This window comes from Schistocerca nitens, chromosome 2 (genome assembly GCF_023898315.1).
Source record: "Schistocerca nitens isolate TAMUIC-IGC-003100 chromosome 2, iqSchNite1.1, whole genome shotgun sequence".
In the NCBI taxonomy this organism is placed as follows: Eukaryota; Metazoa; Arthropoda; class Insecta; order Orthoptera; family Acrididae; genus Schistocerca; species Schistocerca nitens.
This window is the reverse complement of record NC_064615.1, coordinates 1,187,966,057-1,187,993,844: the sequence shown is the minus strand read 5'-3', so window position 1 is coordinate 1,187,993,844 and position 27,788 is coordinate 1,187,966,057. Positions and strand designations below refer to the sequence as shown.

General features: G+C 48.6%; 1 protein-coding gene and 1 non-coding gene across 7 annotated transcripts in view; both read left to right on the top strand.

Annotated features, from left to right (window-relative positions):
• LOC126237526 (caskin-2) overlaps positions 1-27,788 on the top strand; it is a 445,207-nt gene that overhangs the window by 247,788 nt on the left and 169,631 nt on the right. Inside the window, exon 1 of one of the 6 annotated variants that reach the window (XM_049947705.1) lies at positions 26,255-26,318. The exons of the other annotated variants lie outside the window; for them this stretch is intronic. Coding sequence (XP_049803662.1) covers position 26,318 — 1 coding nt within the window. The 5' untranslated portion in view covers positions 26,255-26,317. Of the gene's footprint in view, positions 1-26,254; positions 26,319-27,788 lie in introns of those variants that run through there. 6 annotated transcript variants of the gene reach the window in all.
• Positions 27,194-27,268, top strand: Trnas-cga (transfer RNA serine (anticodon CGA)). The gene has a single exon. It is a non-coding gene; the product is annotated as a tRNA-Ser (tRNA).

The window sequence follows — 27,788 nt, the reverse complement described above, 5'->3', positions numbered from 1 at the left end:
TGAAGGAGGAGATCGAAGCAATCTAGACGCTTCGGGAACTCAGATGGGAATCCCTGGAGTGAAGGCGACGTTCTTTTTGAAGAACACTGTGGAGAAAATTTAGAGGACCGCCATTTGAAGCTGACTGCAAATGAGTCTACTGCTGCGAACATACGTTGCGCTTGAGGACCACCGACGTAAGATACGAGAAATTAGATCTGATACGGCGGCACGCGGACAGTCTTCTTCGCCTCGCTCTGTTCGCGAGTGGAACAGGGAGGGAAGTGGCTGGCAATCGTACAGGCTGCCCTCCGCCACGCGCACTGTGCCGAATGCGGAAGCGTGATCCAATTCGACGTTGTTTCGAAATGCGTCCGAACCAGACCGACGCGCTGTTACTCTTTTCTTGCCCGCCGAAGGGCAAACAGCTTGGGTCTTTTAACAAGAGGCCTCGGTCTCGGACGAGGCAGCAGGCAGTCTGCGGTCGCGCAGCGGGACACGGCCTTTTACCAGACGGGTGCGTCGAACCTGGGGCGTCGGTGGTACGGCTGCCTCGACGCCTCACTGGTACACCACACCGACTCTGGGCTGTACGGCCTTCACACGTACGCTTATAGCAGCCACGTACAGCCAGGATGAAAGAAACATTGCCATTAAATGAGCTTCGCTATCAAATCTTTGAAAACAAAGACATTGTTGCACATCCCGTCTTTGCCTCCTAAGAAGTATCTGCCCGACAGCATTCTCTACGAGTGGAGGTTTGTAAGAACAACCCACCCACCAGATCCACTGCAGTGGGGTTGGAAGGATCCAGAATTTGGCCTCTTGCCATGTCCCTCTACTAAAGACATTTACAGATACTGCACGTGCGGTTCAGTGAGCCGTCGAAATCGTTCAGGCAGAGAAAACGATATTCACCGTACCACCGTTTGCAAACCACGCTAAGCCTAATCCTGCACCAATCATCCAGCTGACATTTACATTTATGACTGTGAGATAGATAATGAAGAGATCCCACCGACTATGTGAATACTGAAGAATTAGAGATAGTGTTACTTGAACTCTCGTCATCCAAGCGCGTAAAGGAGTAACACTGTAAAATTAAGAGAAGCCATTGTCTAGCCATACATTAATCTTTTACTCTTTGTGAAAATAACTTCTTTATTGTATTACATTAACGCAGTTTAATAGAACCATATCTAATTCAATTTATTGTTAATTGAATTAAGTTCTTTATTCACAATAAAACAGTAAGAAATCTTTCCTTTCCCTTTAATACCGTCGTAACACAATTTTTTGCCCTTTACCGAAGATTATTCTATTAATTACGTACAGTCTTAAAAACTATTATCTCGGTAATGTATATAATAGTGATTATGTACCAGAAGACAATTAAAACAAGTGGATGTTGGAAACTTTCATTGCATGGAAAGTAGAACGTTGATGCTAGTGATAAATCGTGTGATTTACATGCAACAGACTAATGGCGATATGTACTTAGCAGCTTGGTTTTGTGTGTCTCTCTTTGATTTTTTGAAAACACAGTTTGGTCGTCTACAACTTTTCTCCTACAAAATTTGGCTTCAGATTGGTCAATTCTCAGATGCAACACGCTTTATAGCAAAGATGTAATGCTCTGTATTTTTGTTAACATTGTCTTTTTCGATAAAACGGTTAGTTTCGGTGGAATTTGAAAAAAGAGGCTCAGGGAAAAACTAAAAGCTCTGTGGTTTTCTTTTCATCCACTAAGAAATCGGGGCAAACTAAGATTATTTATATTAGAGCCTTACTCGAGTGATTTAAACAGTTTCCTAACTTTCACTAATTTTTGGAAGGCCAACGCCCCTTTTCGCAGCTAACTTTACTGGCCTGTTACATATTTTACAATTGTACCGTGCCCTACATATTTAATATGACTTCCATTAACTAGCCTGCACATAAGCGTACGACTGTAACAACAACCGACAAGCCAAACGCACCAAACTGCGCCAGTCTGACTGCTTACACGAGGAGCAGTCGTTACGCCGGTCGCGTCACGTCGCTACTGCCGGTGCTTCCTGCACAATCGATTTGCTGCTAGCGGCTAGAACGTCATTATACTATCAAACCGGTAAGAGACGGGAGACGAAAGTAAAATAAAGTAAAGTAATGGTGACAATGAAGACGATGAACTGTAACGATTGTGGGCACAATAAAGGTGCGAGCTATTGGTAACGTTCTGGAACTGGAGGTTTCCGTGACTGTTTCATAAATTAGAAGATATTACGCACAGTTTTCAGTTGTAGTCACTTTCTAGTAATTAAAGTAACAGACTGAATTTCTGTAGAAGGGTACCACTTCACATCAATGTCGAATGCCTCTTCCTTCGTGTTGCTTTGCTAAACTCAGAAAACAGACCAGGGCGCATTCGCAAAGTGACGAACATCCCCAGGTACGAGAAATGACGCAGGAGAGGCTGTGTGTGTGTGTGTGTGTGTGTGTGTGTGTGTGTGTGTGTGTGTGTGTGAGAGAGAGAGAGAGAGAGAGAGAGAGAGAGAGAGAGAGATGACTAACCGCTACGCAACTATTGTACTACTCCTTTATATTTTTGCGTGTGAGGAAAAACTTTTAGTGGAAGGGAAGAAAGCACAGGAGTAGCGTTTGAAAAGTCGCTGCACATACAATTTGATTTCTCGCATTGAGCAGCACGTCCCACTAGATCGCTGTGTGGAGGAATCTCGGACTAAACAAAACCTGTCTATAACGAGCAGTTCTGTCGGCGTTCGTGACAAAAACTTTTCCTTCGAGATGGCGAACAGCCTCGTTACGTGGGCTTTATCGCCCGAGTCGCTTCCCGTCGCCAGTGGCAGCTCTAAACGTCGCCGTTAGCCGCTCGTTTAGGTGGGCGTTCGTCTACACACCACTCGAGGCACCGTTTTCAAACACTCACTTTGCTGCGGTATCGTCAACACCTACCGTGTTTTAGTACATACCCTCATAGCAGAGGGGTGGCCCACGGCCGCGACCCCACGCGTCAGCCAATGCGCAGCGCCGGTTCCACACCTACGTCTACATCTACATACGTACTCCGCCAGCAACCGTGCCGTGCATGGCAGTACTACTAACTTCTTTTCCCGTTCCACTGGCAAGTACACCCAGAGAAAACGATTATCTGTCTGCCTCTGTACGAGCCCAAGTTTCTCGTGTCTCATCTTCGTGATCCCTACGCGAAATCTACGTCAGCGGCAGTAGAATCGTTCGGCAGTCAACTTGAAACGCCGGTTCTCTAATTCTCTCAATAGTGTCAGTCGCCATTCCTCCACGTATTCCTGTTTGACTTTCCAAAGCATCTCCAGCCGGCCGCCGTGACCCAGCGGTTCGGCCGGCCGAAGTGGCCGTGCGGTTAAAGGCGCTGCAGTCTGGAACCGCAAGACCGCTACGGTCGCAGGTTCGAATCCTGCCTCGGGCATGGTTGTTTGTGATGTCCTTAGGTTAGTTAGGTTTAACTAGTTCTAAGTTCTAGGGGACTAATGACCTCAGCAGTTGAGTCCCATAGTGCTCAGAGCCATTTGAACCATTTTTTTGAACCCAGCGGTTCTACGCGGTTCAGTCCGGAACCGCGCTGCTGCTACGGTCGCAGGTCCGAATCCTGCCTCGGGCACGGATGTGTGTGATGTGCTTAGGTTAGTTAGGTTTAAGTACTTCTAAGTCTAGGGTACTGATGACCCCATATGTTAAGTTCCGTAGTGCTTAGAGCCATTTGAAAGCATCTCCTTGCGTGTTGTTCGAACCTACCGATAACATGTCTGAGAGCCCGCCTCTGAATTGCTTCGATGTCTTCCTTTAATCCGACCGGGTACGGAGCCCAAACCCTCGAGCATTGCTGAAGAATAGGTCGCACTGGCGACCTGTATGCGGTATCCTTTTTGGATGAACCACTCTTTCCTAAAATTCCGCCAGTAAAAGGAAGTCAGTCATTCGCCTCGTTCCACCTCATCCCGCTTTGCAACGTTACGACCAGATATTTAAACGGCTTGACAGTGCCGACCAGCACGCTACCAGTGCTGTATCCGAACACGACGGGTTTTTCCCACATTCAGAGCTGACTACCGTCCATCACAGCAACTAGAAACGTCGTCCGAGGCGCCTTGTACCTTCCTACGGCCACTCACCGCAGCATCGTACACTGATGCCTGCACACCCTGTCCGCCGATCCTTTTTCTTTTCTTCCCAATCACCAGGACTGGTTTGATGCGGCCCGCCAAGAATTCCTCTCGTGTGCTAACCTCTTCATCTCAGAGTAGCACTTGCAACCGACGTCCTCAGTTATTTGCTGGATGTATTCCAATCTCTGTCTTCCTGTACAGTTTTTGCCCTCTGCAGCTCCCTCTAGTACCATGGAAGTCACTCCCTGATGTCTTAACAGATGCCCTATCATCCTGTCCCTTCTCCTTGCCAGTGTTTTCCACACATCCCTTTACTCTCCGATTCTGCGCAGAACCTCCTCATTTGTTACCTTATCCCTCCACCTAATTTTCACCATTCGTCTGCAACACCACATCTCAAACGGTTCGATTCTCGTCTGTTCCAGTTTTCCCACACTCCGTGTTCCACTAGCATAGAATGGTGTGCTGAAAACGTACATTCTCAGAAATGTCGTCCTCAAATTGAGGCCTATGTTTGATACTAGCAGACTTCTCTTGACCAGGAATGCTCTTTTTGCCAGTGCTAGTCTGCTTTTGATGTCGTCCTTGCACCGTGCCTCGTTGATTACTTTGCTGCCTAGGCAGCAGAAATCTTTAACTTCGTGTTCTTTGTGACCATCAATCCTGATGTTAAATTTCTCTCTGTCATCGTGTATGTATACAGAAAATAACAGCGGTGCTATCACACGGCCGCGCGGGATTAGCCGAGCGGTCTAGGGCGATGCAGTCACGGACTGTGCGGCTGGTCCTGGCGGAGGTCCGAGTCCTCCCTCCGGCATAGGTGTGTGTGTTTGTCCTTGGGATAATTTAGGTTAAGTAGTGTGTCACCCGTGGTCTAGGGATAGCGTCTTTGATTCATAATCAAAAACGCCTCCGGTCCCGGGTTCGATCCCCGCCACTGCCTAAATTTTGATAAATAATCAGCAGTGGCGGCCGAAGACTTCCGGCGTAAGAAGTTAGCCTCATTCTACCAACGGCCTTGTCAAAGAGGGCGGAGGACCGGATAGAGGTTCAGGGCACTCTCTTGTCCTAGGGGACAGTCGGCTCTCAGCCGTGCTAGCGTGCGGAGCTGCTCCGCGCGCCGTCCGACGCTCCGCTCTCGGCGGTGTTTACTTCCGCGTCGCGGTGTTTGTGTCTATCGAGTCCAGTACTAGCGTACACCATGGCGCACTCCTACCGCCGTGCAACGATCAAAGTAACGTTTCAGGCCGAACATCCACGACCCAGAGCTTTCGAAGTCGAACAGTTCATACGTGAGGATCTACGTTTGAACCCTCAGGACGTAATTGGCATACATTTTTGCATCACTGGAAGTGTTGTCTACATCAAGATGTCGACGGAGGAAATTTGCAATGACATAATTCACCGTCATGCCACCGGACTGAAATTTAAACACTCTGATGGACATATGGGTGCTGTGTCTGTCGCCCATGCTGGATTCGGTCTCCGGACATTGCGGGTGTTTGAGCTCCCGTTGGAGGTGCCGCAGGATGTGGTCATTGCCGCTTTCCAACCATATGGCACCGTCTTGGGTCACGTCGCGTAGAAGTGGCAAACATTTACGACCTACCCCGTATTAAATGGCGTCCGGCAAATGAAAATTGAGCTGACGAAACATGTCCCATCGTACCTGCTGATTGGAGGTGTGAGGGCCATCGTCATGTACGATGGACAGCCACGAACGTGCGCAGGATGTGGCCAGGAGGGACATGTACGTTCCGAATGCCTACAGACGCCGTTACGTGAAGAGACCCAGGCTTCGACGGTCACGTCCTTACCCATCACCTACGCCAAGGTTGCACAGGACCCCGTCGTACCAATCCCGATTGCGCCAGCAGCATCGTCAACGCCACCCGCCGCAGCACAACGCGCCGAGGACACAAGCACGGCGTCGCCTCCAGTGCTCGCTTCAGGACCGTCCGGGTTGCAGACCGAAACCGATGTTCCTGTTGGAACCGTGGACGTCGACCTCGGTGTCGTGCCGACGTCTGCCTTTGCCCAGACGGGTTCGGCGTCAGACGACGGGCGACCACATTCTGATTCAGAAGGCCACATCAGAAAACAGCGGTCGCCTCGCAAACACAGGAAACGACGACGAACGCCTTCCGATGACGCCCTTTCTCAGACGGCCCCGCGAGATGTCGACCTGATGTCTGACGGTGATCTCCCACATTGCGTCCAGTCACGCGATGTGGCAGCAACAGGCGCCCCTCCTGTGACGCCTACTCTCCCAGCCAGGGACGTGTCCTCGCCGTTGTCAACGAATGATGACGGCGGTCCCCCTGCCACTCATGTTGCGGAATCCACAACACCCGTACCGGAAGTACGTGACCGTCACATGTCCACGTCGTCAGCTTCATGGGCCGATGACGTTGAAGAAGAAGCGGAACAGACTGCCAGCGTGTCTGCACAGGAGTCCACCTCGGCGACACAGGGGCTGGCGCCCCGCCAGTAATTATCACCACTGCGGGACCACCGGCGGGTCTCCACTTGCCGGCTACTTCTACCACACGTTCTGCAAATATTGAGGATGGCCGTACACAGCAATATCGTATCGCCACGATGAATCTTGCCATCATTCGTGCCCCCCATAAACTGGCCATGTTCAGAGACACTATTTACTCTGCGGATGTGGATACAGCACTCTTACAAGAGGTGTTTGTGGCTGACTTCCTAGTTCCCACCGGATACAACGCCCATGTTTCCCCCGCATCCGACACCGGTAGCGGCGTTGCCATCCTGCTACGCGACGGACTCCCTGCAGAGGACGTCATCTACCTCCCCATTGCGCGAGGTATGGCCCTCACACTGTTCGGCATGCGTATTATTAATATCTACGCTCCGTCCGGCACTGGCCGCCGTCATGACCGACAAACTTTTTTTGCCGAAAGCGTCACCCCCCCCCCCCCTCTTCGCCGGTCCGCAGGACGATTTGGTACACGGTGGGGATTTTAACTCGAGACAAGAGCCCGCGGACCAACTCCCGCGACATTCCCCTTGTGCATCTCTCTCAGTGGTCATCGACCGTCTACGATTTGTTGACACGTGGAAGAAGCTCCACGGACTTCAACCGGGCTATACATTCTACACCTCTCACTCGTCAAGCCGCATAGATCGCATCTACGTTACCCGCTCCCTTGCTGATGGCACACGTCATGCGGAAGTCTGGCCCTTGGCCTTTTCAGACCATGATGCGTACCTCTGTGACGTCACTCTCGCCCGACAGCAAGTGTGGCATAGTCGTGGTCTGTGGAAACTCAATGTCGCTCACCTGTATGGTCGAAGAAGCGTGGGCACGCTGCCACCGTCGTCGAGAAGCCTATGACTCCACCTTATCATGGTGGCTCTCCTGTGCAAAGCAGACCCTCAGGAAGACTCTGATGAGTTATGGGAAGGAATTAAAGGCGTAGCAAACTCATACCCTGCACTTCTACTACACCATTCTACGTGACTGTACGACGATGCCTTTCTCACCAGCCCGGCAGTCGATGGTCCATCGCACGAAGGCGCAGATCTCCTTAATCATGCGGCGTCACTTGGAAGGCAGTGTAGTCCGTTCTCGACCTTCTAATCGAATCCCTCAAGAACGTCCGTCGATGTACCACCTCCTTCAGGAAAGACAACGACGACGACGAGCTCTGATCCAAGTCCTCACTGATGTGGAAGGGCGCCGGCACGACACCCAACAAAGCATCGGTCGTACTCTCCATGCTCATTTTGCCGGGCTATACGCAGCCGTACCGCATTCTGTAGCACTAATCACAGAAGTCGCTCAGCTTACTACGAACACTCTTCCGGATGATGCAGTGCATGACCTTCAAGAGGACGTAACCACAGATGAAGTGGTAGACGCTATCTAGGCGGGTTCCGACAACAGATCTCCTGGACCTGACGGTATACCCATCGAATTTTATAAAAGTTTTCACTATTTGTTGGCTTCCACGTGGACGGCAATCGCACAAGAGCTGATGTCACCGATGACAGTGGTCCCGAGAGCCTTTCTAGAAGGCATTATTATCCCCGTACAAAAACCGCGCGGGTTATCGAGGGTCCAGGACTATCGACCAATTACCTTGCTCAACAGCGACATGAAAATATTCACACGGCTACTGGCATCGTGACTCAAGAAGGTCGCACGTTACGTCACATCCTGCGACCAGACTTCCCTAGGAGGCGACAACAACATCCGCACGGCCCTTTGCCGTTACAGAGACGCATTATCAGCGTCTCCCTGGCGCCTTGGCTTCACTGGACTTTAGCCAGGCTTTCGACCGTGTTGACCACTTCTATTTACGGACAGTTCTTCAGCATATGGGTTTTCCTGGCGGTTTTGTCACAGTGGTTATGCGCCTGTTGAGTAGTGCAACCTCTAAAATCATGTACAATGGTCGCCTTACACCGTCCCTGGTCATCGCACGATCTGTACGACAAGGATGCCCTCTTTCCACGATTTTGTATGCTTTCGCCTTGGAACCCCTGCTCCAGGGCATGCGCCAACGTTTGGAAGGCATGGCTGTGCACGGCCACCGTTTTTGTTGTACAGCCTACGCAGACGACATAGTTCTATATCTGCGCAGTGAAGATGAAGTACGAGCAGCACTGACATGGGTGGCGACTTACGGCGAAGCGTCGGGGAGCTGCCTCAACGTGTCAACATCCAAGGTCCTGCTCATTGGTGAGGGCTTGCCGGAGAGATGCGCTGCCCCCCCTTAGTGTCGCCGCCACCTTACGGTGTCTTGGACTTGATTTCACAGCAGACCTGCGCCGCTCAGCGACTATCAATGGTAGACGCTTGCTACAGACAATCAGAGCAAATCTCGCAGATCACCGGCTACGAGCTCTCGACGTTATCCAACGTGCGCAATACGTGAATATGTATCATGCTTCCCGTATACCACACGTGGCTCAAGTGCTACCAGTCCCAAATCTCCTGGCGCGACGACTGTTGATGGCTTTCGGCTCCTTCGTCAGCTCGGGGATGTTATTCAAGGTGCAGTATGAATCCCTTGCACTGCCACGAGATCGTGGCGGGGTGGGACTCATCCACGTGCCGACTCGTGTCAAGGCACTATACGTCAGCACCCAACTAAAACTTTGGCATCGTTGCCCGCAGAGCCTTACTAGCCTCCTGCTTCACCACTTTGCACCGGCCTCCTTGTCCGCCCCAGTACCGGTATCGACCATTCCAACCCCCTTTTATTACATCCAACGATTTTTCCTGGAGTTCAGCTATATCTACCGGTCCTTACCACTTACACCTTTGTTGTTGTTGTTGTTGTGGTCTTCAGTCCTGAGACTGGTTTGATGCAGCTCTCCATGCTACTCTATCCTGTGCAAGCTTTTTCATCTCCCAGTACCTACTGCAACCTACATCCTTCTGAATCTGCTTACTGTATTCATCTCTTGGTCTCCCTCTACGATTTTTACCCTCCACGCTGCCCTCCAATACTAAATTGGTGATCCCTTGATGCCTCAGAACATGTCCTACCAACCGATCCCTTCTTCTGGTCAAGTTGTGCCACAAACTTCTCTTCTCCCCAATCCTATTCAATACTTCCTCATTAGTTATGTGATCTACCCATCTAATATTCAGCATTCTTCTGTAGCACCACATTTCGAAAGCTTCTATTCTCTTCTTGTCCAAACTATTTATCGTCCATGTTTCACTTCCATACATGGCTACACTCCATACAAATACTTTCAGAAACGACTTCCTGACACTTAAATCTATACTCGATGTTAACAAATTTCTCTTCTTCAGAAACGATTTCCTTGCCATTGCCAGTCTACATTTTATAACCTCTCTACTTCGACCATCATCAGTTATTTTGCTCCCCAAATAGCAAAACTCCTTTACTACTTTAAATGTCTCATTTCCTAATCTAATTCCCTCAGTATCACCCGACTTAATTAGACTACATTCCATTATCCTTGTTTTGCTTTTGTTGATGATCATCTTATATCCTCCTTTCAAGACACTGTCCATTCCGTTCAACTGCTCTTCCAAGTCCTTTGCTGTCTCTGACAGAATTACAATGTCACCGGCGAACCTCAAAGTTTTTATTTCTTCTCCATGAATTTTAATACCTACTCCGAATTTTTGTTTTGTTTCCTTTACTGCTTGCTCAATATACAGATTGAACAACATCGGGGCGAGGCTACAACCCTGTATTACTCCCACTGCTTCCCTTTCATGTCCCTCGACTCTTATAACTGCCATCTGGTTTCTGTACAAATTGTAAATAGCCTTTCGCTCCCTGTATTTTACCCCTGCCACCTTTAGAATTTGAAAGAGAGTATTCCAGTCAACATTGTCAAAAGCTTTCTTTAAGTCTACAAATGCTAGAAACGTAGGTTTGCCTTTCCTTAATCTTTCTTCTAAGATAAGTCGTAAGGTCAGTATTGCCTCACGTGTTCCAGTGTTTCTACGGAATCCAAACTGATCTTCCCCGAGGTTGGCTTCTACTAGTTTTTCCATTCGTCTGTAAAGAATTCGTGTTAGTATTTTGCAGCTGTGACTTATTAAACTGATAGTTCGGTAATTTTCACATCTGTCAACACCTGCTTTGGGATTGGAATTATTATATTCTTCTTGAAGTCTGAGGGTATTTCGCCTGTTTCATACATCTTGCTCACCAGATGGTAGAGTTTTGTCAGGACTGGCTCTCCCAAGGCCGTCAGTAGTTCCAATGGAATGGTGTCTACTCCGGGGGCCTTGTTTCGACTCAGGTCTTTCAGTGCTCTGTCAAACTCTTCACGCAGTATCATATCTCCCATTTCATCTTCATCTACATCCTCTTCCATTTCCATAAAATTGTCCTCAAGTACATTGCCCTTGTATAGACCCTCTATATACCCCTTCCACCTTTCTGCTTTCCCTTCTTTGCTTAGAACTGGGTTTCTATCTGAGCTCTTGATATTCATACAAGTCGTTCTCTTATCTCCAAAGGTCTCTTTAATTTTCCTGTAGGCAGTATCTATCTTACCCCTAGTGAGATAGGCCTCTATATCCTTACATTTGTCCTCTAGCCATCCCTGCTTTGCCATTTTCCTTTTCCTGTCGATCTCATTTTGGAGACGTTTGTATTCCTTTCTGCCTGCTTCATTTACTGCATTTTTATATTTTCTCCTTTCATCAATTAAATTCAATATTTCTTCTGTTACCCAAGGATTTCTACTAGTCCTCGTCTTTTTACCTACTTGATCCTCTGCTGCCTTCGCTACTTCATCCCTCAAAGCTACCCATTCTTCTTCTACTGTAGTTCTTTCCCCCATTCCTGTCAATTGTTCCCTTATGCTCTCCCTGAAACTGTCTACAACCTCTGGTTCTTTCAGTTTATCCAGGTCCCATCTCCTTAAATTCCCACCTTTTTTCAGTTTCTTCAGTTTTAATCTACAGGTCATAACCAATAGATTGTGGTCAGAGTCCACATCTGCCCCTGGAAATGTCTTACAATTTAAAAGCTGGTTCCTAAATCTCTGTCTTACCATTATATAATACCTTTTAGTATCTGCAGGATTCTTCCAGGTATACAACCTTCTTTCATGATTCTTAAACCAAGTGTTAGCTATGATTATGTTGTGCTCTGTGCAAAATTCTACCACGAGGCTTCCTCTTTCATTTCTTAGCCCCAATCCATATTCACCTACTATGTTTCCTTCTCTCCCTTTTCCTACACTCGAATTGCTGTCACCCATGACTATTAAATTTTCGTCTCCCTTCACAATCTGAATAATTTCTTTTATTTCATCATACATTTCTTCAATTTCTTCGTCATCTGCAGAGCTAGTTGGCATATAAATTTGTAATACTGTAGTAGGTGTGGGCTTCGTATCTATCTTGGCCACAATAATGCGTTCACTATGCTGTTTGTAGTAGCTTACCCGCATTCCTATTTTCCTATTCATTATTAAACCTACTCCTGCATAACCCCTTGATTTTGTGTTTATAACCCTGTAGTCACCTGACCAGAAGTCTTGTTCCTCCTGCCACCGAACTTCACTAATTCCCACTATATCTAACTTCAACCTATCCATTTCCCTTTTTAAATTTTCTAACCTACCTGCCCGATTAAGGGATCTGACATTCCACGCTCCGATCCGTAGAACGCCAGTTTTCTTTCTCCTGAGAACGACATCCTCTTGAGTAGTCCCCGCCCGGAGATCCGAATGGGGGACTATTTTACCTCCGTAATATTTTACCCAAGAGGACGCCATCATCATTTAATCATACAGTAAAGCTACATGCCCTCGGGAAAAATTACGGCTGTAGTTTCCCCTTGCTTTCAGCCGTTCGCAGTACCAGCACAGCAAGGCCGTTTTGGTTATTGTTACAAGGCCACATCAGTCCATCATCCAGACTGTTGCCCCTGCAACTACTGAAAAGGCTACTGCCCCTCTTCAGGAACCACACGTTTGTCTGGCCTCTCAACAGATACCCCTCCGTTGTGGTTGTACCTACGGTACGGCTATCTGTATCGCTGAGGCACGCAAGCCTCCCCACCAACGGCAAGGTCCATGGTTCATTGTTGGGGGGGGGGGGGGGGGTTTGTACCTCACGAAAACAGTCTCCGAAGTGTTACAACAGTGCCGCCCGTCCAACCCCATCGAACGTAAGTATCCACAGTACGTGTGGCGACACATATGGAAGGCGATCCATGCGCGTTTTCTCGAATCAGACGTTCAATCAGCGTGGTACATCACCGTGAATGGCAAACAAGTTAACCGAGATCGTCTGCACCGCATCCATCTCGCCGATTCGTCCCTCTGCACCCACTGTGGAGTGGATGACACGGATGTCCACCGGTTCCACTGTGGCACAGCGCTCGACGTCTGGACACTTGCGCGGCGAATTTTGGCGTTTCTTACTCGCCAGACACCGGCTCAGATCGACGTCCACATGCTTTTGTACCCCGATAAGACTTTCTACCCCTCCGCCAAAACTCACTCTGTGAACTGGATCTGTGGCCACACGATCCGCTACCTTTTTACTTCTGGCGACAAGTCTACGCTAGGATATTGGACTTATCTCAACGAACGACACTGCGTCCTGATACGCAACCCACGCTATAAACAATATTTTTGCAATTTCTTACGGAGCACTTTCGATGACCCACCTAGTAGCTGGAACGTCCAAGCCCTGAGAAGCTGAAAACTGTCTAAACCGAACCGAACTGAATAGATCTGCTACCCAGAAACCACGCCTACGCCATGAGAAGACACGTTTGGACGAGCTGGCAAGCTGTAGGCGGATACACTTCAGGAGCTCCTGTAAGAACTGGACGTTAACTACAAGTCGCACGACGACTTTAATTAAAAAAACAAAAAACCAAAAAAAACTTTTCTTTATTTATTCCTCATAATTTGTTCGTAAAGGAAAAAGAAATTTGATTTTGGCTTTGAGAAATTTTTTTTGTTCCAAAAGACTGCTTCTTCGCCAACAAGACGAAGGAGACTAATTTTTGTTTACTGGAAGGAGAAACCAGTATCACTGGAGACTTTGTTTTCTTTTGAAGAAAAACCTTTTCCTCATTTATTCCTCATAATTTGTTCTTAAAGGAAAAATAAATTTGAGTTTGTCAAAAAAAAAAAAGATGGATAGAGCGTCTGCCATGTAAGCAGGAGATCCCGGGTTCGAGTCCCGGTCGGGGCACACGTTTTCAGGACATGTGGCCTGTAATTGAAGAAGTGTCATGATGATCTCTCCATTGGCAAAAGATTCCGGAATAGTCCCCCATTCGGATCTCCGGGAGGGGACTGCCAAGGGGGAGGTTACCATGAGAAAAAGATTGAATAATCAACGAAAGGATAACGTTCTACGAGTCGGGGCGTGGAATGTCAGAAGCTTGAACGTGGTAGGGAAACTAGAAAATCTGAAAAGGGAAATGCAAAGGCTCAATCTGGATATAGTAGGGGTCAGTGAAGTGAAGTTAAGTGAAGTGGAAGGAAGACAAGGATTTCTGGTCAGATGAGTATCGGGTAATATCAACAGCAGCAGAAAGTGGTATAACAGGTGTAGGATTCGTTATGAATAGGAAGGTAGGGCAGAGGGTGTGTTACTGTGAACAGTTCAGTGACCGGGTTGTTCTAATCAGAATCGACAGCAGACCAACACCGACAACGATAGTTCAGGTATACATGCCGACGTCGCAAGCTGAAGATGAACAGATAGAGAAAGTGTATGAGGATATTGAAAGGGTAATGCAGTATGTAAAGGGGGACGAAAATCTAATAGTCATGGGCGACTGGAATGCAGTTGTAGGGGAAGGAGTAGAAGAAAAGGTTGCAGGAGAGTATGGGCTTGGGACGAGGAATGAAAGAGGAGAAAGACTAATTGAGTTCTGTAACAATTTTCAGCTAGTAATAGCGAATACCCTGTTCAAGAATCACAAGAGGAGGAGGTATACTTGGAAAAGGCCGGGAGATACGGGAAGTTTTCAATTAGATTACATCATGGTCAGACAGAGATTCCGAAATCAGATACTGGATTGTAAGGCGTACCCAGGAGCAGATACAGACTCAGATCACAATATAGTAGTGATGAAGAGTAGGCTGAAGTTCAAGACATTAGTCGGGAAGAATCAATACGCAAAGAAGTGGGATACGGAAGTTCAAATGGTTCAAATGGCTCTGAGCACTATGGGACCTAACATCTATGGTCATCAGTCCCCTAGAACTTAGAACTACTTAAATCTAACTAACCTAAGGACAGCACACAACACTCAGTCATCATGAGGCAGAGAAAATCCCTGACCCCGCCAGGAATCGAACCCGGAAACTCGGACGTGGGAAGCGAGAACGCTACCGAACGACCACGAGCTGCGGACGATACGGAAGTACTAAGGAATGACGAGATACGTTTGAAGTTCTCTAACGCTATAGGTACAGCAATAAGGAATAGCGCAGTAGGCAGTACAGTTGAAGAGGAATGGACATCTCTAAAAAGGGCCATCACAGAAGTTGGGAAGGAAAACAGGTACAAAGAAGGTAGCTGCGAAGAAACCATGGGTAACAGAAGAAATATTTCAGTTGATTGATGAAAGGAGGAATTACAAACATGTTCCGGGAAAATCAGGAATACAGAAATACAAGTCGCTGAGGAATGAAATAAATAGGAAGTGCAGAGAAGCTAAGACGAAATGGCTGCAGGAAAAATGTGAAGACATCGAAAAAGATTCGGAAGGACAGACTCAGCATACAGGAAAGTCAAAACAACCTTTGGTGACATTAAAAGCAACGGTGGTAACATTAAGAGTGCAACGGGAATTCCACTGTTAAATGCAGAGGAGAGAGCAGAGAGGTGGAAAGAATACATTGAAAGCCTCTATGAGGGTGAAGATTTGTCTGATGTGATAGAAGAAGAAACAGGAGTTGATTTAGAAGAGATAGGGGATCCATTATTAGAATCGGAATTTAAAAGAGCTGTGGAGGACTTACGGTCAAATAAGGCAGAAGGGATAGATAACATTCCATCAGAATTTCTAAAATCACTGGGGGACGTGGCAACAAAACGACTATTCACGTTGGTGTGTAGAATATATGAGTCTGGCGACATACCATCTGACTTTCGGAAAAGCATCATCCACACGATTGCGAAGACAGCCAGAGCTGACAAATGCGAGAATTATCGCACAATCAGCTTAACAGCTCATGCATCGAAGCTGCTTACAAGAATAATATACAGAAGAATGGAAAAGAAAATTTAGAATGCGCTAGGTGACCATCAGTTTGGCTTTAGGAAAAGTAAAGGGACGAGAGAGGCAATTCTGACGTTACGGCTAAGAATGGAAGCAAGGCTAAAGAAAAATCAAGACACTTTCATAGGATTTGTCGACCTGGAAAAAGCGTTCGACAATATAAAATGGTGCAAGCTGTTCGAGACTCTGAAAAAGTAGGGGTAAGCTATAGGGAGAGACGGGTCATATACAATATGTACAACAACCAAGAGGGAATAATAAGAGTGAACGATCAAGAACGAAGTGCTCGTATTAGGAAGGGTGTAAGGCAAGGCTGTAGCCTTTTGTCCCTGCTCTTCAATCTGTACATAGAGGAAGCAATGATGGAAATAAAAGAAAGGTTCAGGAGTGGAATTAAAACACAAGGTGAAAGGATATCAATGATACGATTCGCTGATGACATTGCTATCCTGAGTGAAAGTGAAGAAAAATTAAATGATCTGCTGAACGGAATGAACAGTCTAATGAGTACACAGTATGGTTTGAGAGTAAATCGGAGAAAGACGAAGGTAATGAGAAGTAGTAGAAATGAGAACAGCGAGAAACTTAACATCAGGATTGATGGTCACGAAGTCAATGAAGTTAAGGAATTCTGCTACCTAGGCAGTAAAATAACCAATGACGGACGGAGCAAGGAGGACATCAAAAGCAGACTCGCTATGGCAAAAACGGCATTTCTGGCCAAGAGAAGTCTACTAATATCAAATACCGGCCTTAATTTGAGGAAGAAATTTCTGAGGATGTACGTCTGGAGTACATGGACTGTGGGAAAACCGGAACAGAAGAGAATCGAAGCATTTGAGATGTGGTGCTATAGACGAATGTTGAAATATTAGGTGGACTGATGAGGTAAGGAATGAGGAGGTTCTACGCAGAATCGGAGAGGAAAGGATTATGTGGAAAACACTGATAAGGAGAAGGGACAGGATGATAGGACATCTGCCAAGACATGAGGGAATGACTTCCATGGTACTAGAGGGAGCTGTAGAGGGCAAAAACTGTAGAGGAAGACAGAGATTGGAATACGTCAAGCAAATAATTGAGGACGTAGGTTGCAAGTGCTACTCTGAGATGAAGAGGTTGGCACAGGAGAGGAATTCGCGGCGGGCCGCATCAAACCAGTCAGTAGACTGATGACCAAAAAAAAAAAGTGTGCTTAGGGACTGATGACCTTAGCAGTTAAGTCCCATAGGATTTCACACAGATTTGAACATCAGTTAACCAGGGCAGCCAACGTCTGCAGAGTGAGGCGCTGTACGGAAAACAGATGGAGAAGGCGGCGTACCCCCCCCCCCCTTCCCATGGTTGCTCCTACCTACTGCTCGGTACTGACCCCAACCCCATGGAGGCAGACAAGACCTGTGTCTGAGAATTACAATGTGTATTGTGACTTAAAGTATTGTGTTACATTGATGGCTAATTATGCAGATATTTCATTGCATCCCAATGACGCTGACAGTGGCGGTTTTGCCCGTACGCAGATTGTGTTTTGACTGAAGCGGAACCAAAGCTCTAAAAACAAGAAAATACTATAATCACTAGGCAAAGTGGTATAACATTTGTTTATATGTCTTTATCGATGTAAATATTTAACAAGAATTAAAAGATCGTTTTTTAAGTGAAGTTAGTGATCAGCAAAGAGGTGAAATGAAATTAAATGTCGCGTGACGAGGGCCTCCCCTCGGGTAGACCGTTCGCCTGGTGCAAGTCTTTCGATTTGACGCCACTTCGGCGACTTGCGCGTCGATGGGGATGAAATGATGATGATTAGGACAACACAACACCCAGTCCCTGCGCGGAGAAAATCTCCGACCCAGCCGGGAATCGGACCCGGGCCCTTTGGATTGACAGTCTGTCGCGCTGACCACTCAGCTACCGGGGGCGGACAGCAAAGAGGTATTTTGACGCCCTTAGACCACACGCTTCAAAAGCCTTTGGTAAATGATATACGTCGCATTAAGGTGAGATATTTCTGCTCTTGTTATGAAATAACTGTCTGATTTCAAATGCGCAATAAACGTATGCAGCTCCTTCTAAAACAGTTGTCTCTTATTTATTTTTTTAACGTCCACTTTCGCCGAGGAAGCATGTCGCTATGTCAAGGAGTACGGCGTCTTGTAAGGCGCGGCCCGGCAGGCAGATCAAAAGCGCTGCCACGTGCCAAGTTCCGGCGACCCATTTGACTGTCCACGACAGCAGCTCAGCAACGAGAGACAGCCTGGCTGTTACGAGGAACTTTGCACGTATACCGTACTGGACAAGCCTCAGCAATACGATAGCAGATTGTGCTGTCTGTGCTAGTCCGATTTACGATGCAGAGTTCGTTCGGATATGTATGCACGAAATACGTGAAATGTATCCGCAGTTGCGAGTATGGACTACCGTCAGCTGTACCATGGAATGATGACAGCGCAAATGTGGTCCGGACCGGGACTCCGAGCCGGGTTTCCCGCGTATCGCGGGCGATCGCCTTACCACTCGGCTATCCGAGCGGACGCATACTTCCGTATGTCGTCAACCGTGTCGGCGGATAAATACGGTATGGCTCAAATGGTTCAAATGGCTCTGAGCACTATGGCACTTAACTGCTGAGGTCATCAGCCCCTAGAACTTAGAACTACTTAAACCTAACTAACCTAAGGACATCACACACACGTCCATGCCCGAGGGAGGATTCGAACCTGCGATCGTAGCGGTCGCACGGTTCCAGACTGTAGCGGCTAGAACCGCTCGGTCACTCCGGCCGGCTAAATACGGTATCGCAGTGTGTGTGTCTGTGTGATATTCCGATTTAAGATGCAGGGTTCCTTGCGACGTACATTAATACACTCAGAAGTAAACTGTCTCCCCTGTACGGGAATTGTACAACTCGTAGATGCATAACTGACGACATAAGAGATGTTTGCGTCGGGCCGTGAGTCGTGCTCGGGTAGCGAAATGACGAACGCTCGCGATAAGCGGAAAATCGGGGTTCGAGCCCCGGTCCGGCACAAATCTTCAACATCGTCATTCCATTATACAGCTGATGATTGTCCATATTCGCAACTGCGAATACATTTAATGCAAGTTTCAACAAAGTTGACCGTGTAACAAAATGCCGTACATCTGCGCGTACCGCCACCTGCAACTCTGTTTCAGGCGTTACGTCTGTCGCGACGTACGCTGTGTACGAGTCACTCAGACTCGAGCGTTACGTTTTGGTCTGAAGAGGGGTTCTGCGCGTCGTGTGAGCGTGGCGGCGGAGCAGCGGGGGAGGCGCTGCGTCAGCAGCCGGTGACGGCGGCTACCGACATTTCCGTGTCGAGGGCAGAACAGCCCGTGCCGAATGTGAAGACGGTTCGTTCGTGCCCGGCGCGCCGTGTGAACATCACTGCAGTAGTGGAGCCGGGGTGCTGGTGCGACGGCGCGTGCGTGGGAGCGCGCCGTTTTTGCGGGCGCGCGCCACATGTTTGTGTGCGCAGCTGACGTCATCCGCGACCCCGCGCTCTTCGCTCGCATCCGTGCCCCGCTCTCCGTCTCGTGTTTCTCCTCCCCAGTTTTTAGCTTCGTCCTCACTGCAGCATCTGTTTCATTTTTGCTTCCGACGTTTGCGTACCGTCGGCGTGGTGGTGGTTACCGAAGCCCATCCGTCCAACCACTGGACAGCTGCGTCGACTGCTTCGGGATTGCGGGACGAGGGGGCCCGGCTGCGGTTTGCCGTGCTGTTTGCGCCCACCACCTACTTTTCCGGTTCTCCACACTCGTTCGCTGGTGACAGTTGGCCTAGCCTCGAAGTTTCCTCGCGTTCGTTATAGTCATGTGGTTGTGGTCGTTTCGTACGTCAGCATTTGCACCTACGGGACTGGACTGTTCCACACAGCAGAGGCGGCTGGCCACCACTGACGACGCCCTTCCATTCTGGAGTACCGCGTCGTTCCCCCTCGGAAGAGCAAGTTGTCGATTGAAATTTCGTGTACATATTTCGATACGACGACAAACGCCTCTGTTTTCACTGACGTCGACGAAAATATTGTATTTTCCAAGTCGGCAACAATCTTTTAGTTTTCCGACGCTGTTGCCGTAATCTTCATTTCCCGAATCCCAAGTTGCTGCGCGTCGCCCTCGAGTGACGGGAAGTTCGACGTTACTTTTGCAGCGGGACAGTGCGCAGAATCCTTTAAAACGACGCAGCAAATACGTGCGATTGGACGATCGCGAAGCACTGACGCACGACGAACGCGCCAGCCGCTTACCCTCTGGCGGACCGCCCCGCGCGAGCGCCCGGTGTCCAGAGAGACTGACGGCCTCGCCACGCCCCCACCTACCTTCCGTCTCTCGTCACGAACTGGCAGTCTCCCGTCGGGACGCGGCTGGAAAGAGCCCAGTGCTGCAGATACCCGCCGGCCGGGCCTCTTCTGGGTAGCGCGCCCTACCGCCGGACTACGTTTGTGACTAGCGTCCTCGGTTATCTGTTGCACGTAAACCGATCTCTGCCCTCTAGTGCCGCAGATGTTTCTTTCTGATGTATTACCTGTCCCTCCGTCTAGACGGCGGAATGTTTTCACGAGGTGCTGTCCGAGGTGTAGTGAGACGTGCTTACTAGTCTCGGCGGCCGTGTCGGGAGAGGAAATGAGGCCGCCGCCTCCTCCCCCTCCCCCTCCCCCTCGCCCCTCCTCCTGCGGCCGCACACAGAGCGCCCCTGTGCCCGCGGCCAGCCGGCCCAGATAGCCAGTCACACGGTCGCTACACACCACGCAGACCCTGTGCGCACGGCCTGGAGCCGTCCTATACTCCACACCGCATGTCTCGGCTATCCAGTGACCGGGATACGATCTTCCCGAGCATCGCACCGGATTTGTGACTCGATGCGGGACTTTCTGGTCGCCGCTAAACGTCGCCCTAACGGGAACAAGTCGACAGGTGTAAAAGAAGTAGGGCAGCAAAGCCAGACCACTGTAGCGAAAATAACCTGCACTTCCTTCGCCGGGATTCTAGTTCACCCATGACGTAAACAAATACACAGTATTGTTTATATACAGGAGAAGGTAGCCGTTACAGTCGTGCGCTCCAGCCTATGCAGCTTTCCATGCCGTGCGAGCCACATCGCCTCTGCAGACCATATCCTCTTCAGCCAGCGCCGTCACTGTATTCCAAGCTTGCTCTCTCTCTCTCTCTCTCTCTCTCTCTCTCTCTGTCTCTCTCTACAATGTTTAGTCAAGTTGTGCCGCACATTTCTTTTCTCCCCAGTTCGGTTCAGCACCACCTACTTCGTTATTCGATCTGTTCGTATAATCTTCTCCATTATTCTATGTTGTTGTTGTTCTCGTTTGATGCAGCTCTCCATGCTACTCTCTTATGTGCGACCTTCTTCATCTCCGAATAACTACTGCAGCCTACATCCTTTTGAATCTGCTTACTGTGTTCATCTCTTGGTCTCCCTCCACAATTTCTACCCCCCGCCCCCCCCCCCCCCCCACACACACACATCCCTCCAGTACTAAACTGGTGATTCCTCGATGTCTCAGAATGTGTCCTACGAACTGATTCCTTCTTTTCGTCAAGTTGTGCCACAAATTTCTTGTCTTCCCAGTCCTGTTCAGTATCTGCTCACTAGTTACGTGACCTACCCATCTAATCTTCAGCATTCTTGTGTAGCAGGCTGTGCAATGCATTGTTTTGGGTGTTTACGATTAGCGCGTGTGCAGAGTATTATACATGGTTTATTTAGGAGTAGTTTGCAGGTCTGTGTGCTGTGACCCCAAGCGTGTCAGAGCGTGTGTTCGGTATCACTGTGATAAATATGCTCCATCCCTAAATAAATTGTTCGAAAATAAGTAAATAAAGTACATTCCTTCCTCTCTCCAGCAGCCCAGCACAGGTTGAGTCCTCTCCCAGCCATTTCCTAGGATGAGATGGCGGTTGGGTTACTTAGGTTAGTGGGGGTAGTCCAAGTGACCTATCTTCCCGCGATTTTCTTAGGTTAGTAGATGTAACCATGGTGTGATGCAGTATCCTGTTGGAATTTGATCTTCCTGCCATTTTTTGGTGGACGTGGCAGTCGCGTGACTAAGTTAGTGGAGGTGACCTTTCTTCCCTGGAATTTTGTTAGGGTAGTAGAGGTGTGTTGCATTGTCGTGATGGAATTTGAACTTCCTGTTATTTTCGTGTGGGAGGGGAGGGGGTTAGGTTAGTGGAGGTTACCTTCCTTTCCGCCATTTTGTTAGGTTAGTAGAGGTGTGTTGCATTGTGCTGATGGAATTTGAACTTCTCGCCATTTTTCTGGTGGGGGGTGGGGAGAGGGGTAGGTTGGTGGAGGTAGCCTAATTGACCTGTCTTCCCGCCAAAATCCGCCATCTTGGATGACGTCACGGCCGCTATCTTGGATGACGTCATGCACTGATGCCAAGGCTACATGCCACTATTTTGGATGAAGTCATCGCCGCCATCGTGGTTACATCTGGCAACAGTGGAGAGAGGGGTGACACGTACTTTGTCCCGCTACTCTCAGGTCGGCATCAAAACAACTTATCAAGTGTTACTGCGGAGGGCGTCGCGAAGGCGGTAAACCAGTAGAATAAGTGCAAGAACGTTTGTTTTATGCAGATGAGAAAAAAGATACCGGTTGTTGGATATCCGAATGTTAGTCTCTTTTAAAACGAATGTGTCGGATGTTGTCGGGTGGCCGGTCACGCGAAGAAGAAGAAGAGCGAGTAATGAGCGGCGGTGCTGCTTCTAGCCGCCGTCCGAGCTCGTTTCTCGGAATCCAGAGCAGTGTCAGAAACGAAACTCGAAGCCGGACGATTGAGGCAATTGGCGGCAGTTAAGCGCAGAGGGGAAGGAGCGCCGTGGTTGCGCAACCGCCGGAGCGGCGGTGGGCGGCGGCAGCAGCCCGAGGACGCGTTATGGGCGGGGCGTGGGCCGCCTCGCGTGCGGAGTCGCACAGGCAACGAGGACACTCCTCGCTAGAAGAAACCCAGTGTTATCAGACGTAGGCATTAGCCTGAGAAAGGCATTCCTGCAGACGTCGGCCTGCAGCCGGCAGCGTTCCTCACAGCTCGGATTCCCCGCCTCACCAATCGAATTATTCGTCAGAAACTTTGCTGTCGCGTAATGCCTTCTTTCTGATACTAAAGGAAACAGTCACTCGCGAAGTATGTTCCTTTCTACAAGCATTCCAAATGGTACACAGCTACTGCGTAGCGTTGTCTGGGACTGATTGATTGTGGGGGGGGGGGGGGGTTAACGGGACTAAACGGCGACGTCATCAGTCGGTTGTGTGGGAGGGAGATTAAGGGCTGAACATCTTCTCGTGACCAAAATATTTACTGAACAACGTATGCTTATAAGACAATCAAACCTATGAATAAATATTACTTGCAAGTTTTCGGCAGTTAATTAAAAACGCGTTAAGAACAATAACAAAAAGTGTCGAAGGTGATTCAGTTTCATAGATGTGCACATTCCCGAACATGTGCTGCATTGCATACTTTGCATTCGAGTAACACTTTAATACACTGTCACACAGACCCACATTACACTGTTAAAAACATAGGAAACCCAAAATGTTGTATACGTTGTGAAAACATATGTATTTGAGCTTTGCACTTAACTATCACAGTTATGCAAGCAAATGCTTTCGACAACCCACATCACAGAGCCAAAGATATTTGTTACACTTCGTCGAGAATTCCTGTAATGAGGTAATTATTAAGACACAGAAAATTTTTAGTACAATTTTACGTCACACAAGTGCGTGAAAAAATTTGATGAAGTATCTATGTTTGAAACCGACAGCTACAACAAGAAGAATTTGTGTCACAATCAAGTTGGCAATTCACCTTGTCGTATTTTCTGACAGGCTGTTTACTGATTTACAGTTGCTCGGTATCACAGAGTGTTCCACAACACTACTGACCAAAGGAATGAAAACGTACTAAAACAACCACCTTAAAATTTACAATCAGTTTCCCAAAAGGACACACACATTTCCAAAAATATATAATTAAAAAAAACTAATAGAGGTACAGTGTTGCATGAAGCAATTTTTTCGGCCGCGCGGGTGCTGTCGATCGAGAGGCAGGGCAGCCCGCGACCCGCGACCTCGGAATACAAGCGGCTGCACTGTGCGTAAGGCGGATGTAGAGAAACCTCCCCGATAACCGAGACAGTTCTGGCCGTGGCGCTGGTAACTCCTGGTATTACCTGCGAAGGAAAAGGATCTTCAAGTTCATAAAATTATCAAGTCATTAACCACCTTTAACCCTCAGTCATGGAACTGAACACAAACATGGCTATGAGCGTAATTGCATACCAACACATCAGTCAACTGGCAGACACCGAGCCCTCCAGTATTAACAGCATAAAAACAGTCGGGCCGTATTACTGAACACACACCAAAATCTCAACACGGAGATAAGAAGATTCGCCCGGTAACCGCGGTTTACTTTCAAAACAACGCCCAAGGACGCAATGGTAGCAAAAGGCCGCCACGCGGGACGGAGGATAAACAAGATTTGAATAGATGCAGGCAGTTGTCATCCACCGTTAAAGTATCGTTAACATCAAGAAATTGGCAGGAACGCTTTTCTACCGAGATTAACAAGTTAACTTCGCAAGCGTAAAAGCCACTCACAGCAATAAATGCGGTAACTTAAACCAAAGTAAGTGAAGGTGAAAAACACAGTGTGTCTTAATTACAGAAAATCACAAATTTACGCCGGTGTAATAAGCAGTCGGTACAGACACGTCCAGGCCTCTCCAACTCGCACTCAACATACCCGCGACCGGAGCTTCGAGCAGGGAAGATTGTGCCGGCATTTTTAGAGTTCTGCCGGCCGGTGTGGCCGAGCGGTTCTACGCGCTTCAGTCTGGAACCGCGCGACCGCTACGGTCGCAGATTCGAATCCTACCGAGGGCACGGATGTGTGTGATGTCCTTAGGTTAGCTAGGTTAAAGTACTTCTTAGTTCTAGGGGACTGGTGCCCTCGGATGTTAACTCCCATAGTGCTCAGAGCCATTTGAACAATTTTTTTTAGATTTTTAATATCCGTGAAGTGCATAAGCAGATTTCGATGCACTGGGAAAGGCAATAGAAAGGAACGTTTTGCGAACCTCACACGGTGTTGCCAAGTCCACTGGACGGAAGTGAGGTAGTTGTGAGGCTGCTCTTTAGCGACGCGGACTTCCGCAGCAGGAACAGTCGCGTCCTGCGGAGCCGCCAGGACAGGAAGTTCTTCTCGGACACGCGGCCCCAAGCGGAGTGCCGAAGTGCAGTCGTCGGACAGACCGCGCGGCCCAGATGACAGACAACACCCCGTGCCCGTGCCTGCACAGCCCCTCCTGCTCCGCCGGTAGGGTAGCACGGCTGGTTCAGTGACAGATAACGATTTTATCTCAAGTTCACTGACAGGGTAAGGGGTGCACGAAACGATGGTTACCGTACCTTCAGCTACATAGTTTCGACTATTTTTGAAGGTGTCCGAAATACATGCACGTATCTACATCTACTTCTATATTGATACTGTGCAAATGATATGTAAGTGCCTGGCAGAGGGTTCATCGGAACACCTACACAATTGTCTGTTATTCCAATCTCGTATAGCGCGCGGGAAGAATCAACACCTACATCCTAACCGAGCGAGGTGGCGCAGTGGTTAGCAAACTGGACTCGCATTCGGGAGGATAAACCCATGTAGACTGTGTGTCAATAGACCGTTTTCTTCGAGATAATTCATAATGTTCGCTCAGTGTTCTTGTTGTGGTCTTCAGTCCAGAGACTTGTTTGATGCAGCTCTCGATGCTACTCTATCCTGTGCAACGTTCTTCATCGCCAACTAACTACTGGAACCTACAACCTTCCGAATCTGCTTAGTGTATTCATCTCTTCATTTCCCTCTACGATTTTTACCCTCCACGCTGCCCTCAGCAGTTAAGTCCCGTAGTGCTGAGAGCCATTTGAGCTAGAGACCCAGTGATATGCATTTCGTTATGTGTCATTGAACTGGCCGTGTATCCTGCTGCCCAATGTTTACCTGTGTTCGTACCGGCCCTAGATAACTACTTCTGTCCGCTCCACCCGGACACTGGGATATGGCGTCTCGCCGTCGGAAGAATGCGGCTCGTGGTTGGCTCGCGTAACACGTTACGTGTCGTTTCTCGCTCTACCGGTTGCCCAGTTGCAGCGCTGTACGTGCTGAGCTTCACTGTCTGTGCCTGTGCGGCGGCTACACGTGGTCTGTTTTCTTTTGTTGCAGGTGAGTACGGGCAGCAGCCGCGGCAGCAAGCGTCGCAGAGCGGGCAGCAGGAGGTGAGCGCGCGATGCAGCCAGCCGGTGGCGGCCGCTCAAAGGCCCCGCCCCACGCAGAAACACGGCCGCGCTTGATTTCCCAGCGGTCGCACGCCGAGGCGGTGACGCAAACCACAGCACCCAAAAGCCAACACAGTAAAGAAAAATGCAACTTCGCTTCGGTGTCGATCGTGTGTGACAAGATAAAATCGGGACTCTTCCCCTGACGGTTTTCTCCCAATCGCCTCCCTGGGCAATGAGCACCTATCTCAGGTTGTGTAAGGGTGGGCGGCGAGGTGACTATGCCCCTCAGGCAACTTTATACAGGGGAATAGTCCAGGCATGTGGAAACCTGCCATTAAATTTTTCATACACGAAGAATGCACCGAAAGAAATGCACTATCAAAAAATTTTAGTTGCCAAGGTGCACCGCAAGTTTTTTTTTAAATGTTGAAGTTACTCATTTTTGCCGCACGATGAACCGCTTACAACAGCGGTTCGTACAGCACTTTCTGCCTGTTGCTCGAGTCGGCGAATTAAGCAGATGCATCCGTGACAAGCAAACGTAACGCGAAATCCGAAGTGCACACACACGAATTTTAATCACTTAAACTGCCCCAAATCATGTTTTCTTAATAACAGCGAAACTGAAACTTCCTGGCAGATTAAAACTGTGTGCCCGACCGAGACTCGAACTCGGGACCTTTGCCTTTCGCGGGCAAGTGCTCTACCAACTGAGCTACCGAAGCACGACTCACGCCCGGTACTCACAGCTTTACTTCTGCCAGTACCTCGTCTCCTACCTTCCAAACTTTACAGAAGCTCTCCTGCGAACCTTGCAGAACTAGCACTCCTGAAAGAAAGGATATTCTGGAAACATCCCCCAGGCTGTGGCTAAGCCATGTCTCCGCAATATCCTTTCTTCCAGGAGTGCTAGTTCTGTAAGGTTCGCAGGAGAGCTTCTGTAAAGTTTGGAAGGTGGGAGACGAGGTACTGGCAGAAGTAAAGCTGTGAGTACCGGGCGGGAGTCGTGCTTCGATAGCTCAGTTGGTAGAGCACTTGCCCGCGAAAGGCAAAGGTCCCGAGTTCGAGTCTCGGTCGGGCACACAGTTTTAATCTGCCAGGAAGTTTCATATCAGCGTACACTCCGCTGCAGAGTGAAAATCTCATTCTGGAAGCATCCCCCAGGCTGTGGATAAGCCATGTCTACGCAATATCCTTTCTTTCAGGAGTGCTAGTTCTGCAAGGTTCGCAGGAGAGCTTCTGTAAAGTTTGGAAGGTGGGAGACGAGGTACTGGCAGAAGTAAAGCTGTGAGTACCGGGCGTGAGTCGTGCTTCGGTTGCTCAGTTGGTAGAGCACTTGCCCGTGAAAGGCAAAGGTCCCGAGTTCGAGTCTCGGTCGGGCACACAGTTTTAATCTGCCAGGAAGTTTCATATCAGCGCACACTCCGCTGCAGAGGAAAATCTCATTCTGGAACAGCGAAACTGTTGCAGATGTAATTATAACAGAAGTGACTCGCAGTGGAAAGACAATCAAGGCATTTTTTAAAGTTATGTTACGGATGTCTTTCATCAATTGGGACTTTAATTTGTTGACATTAAATATTCTATAACAATTCTGTAGCA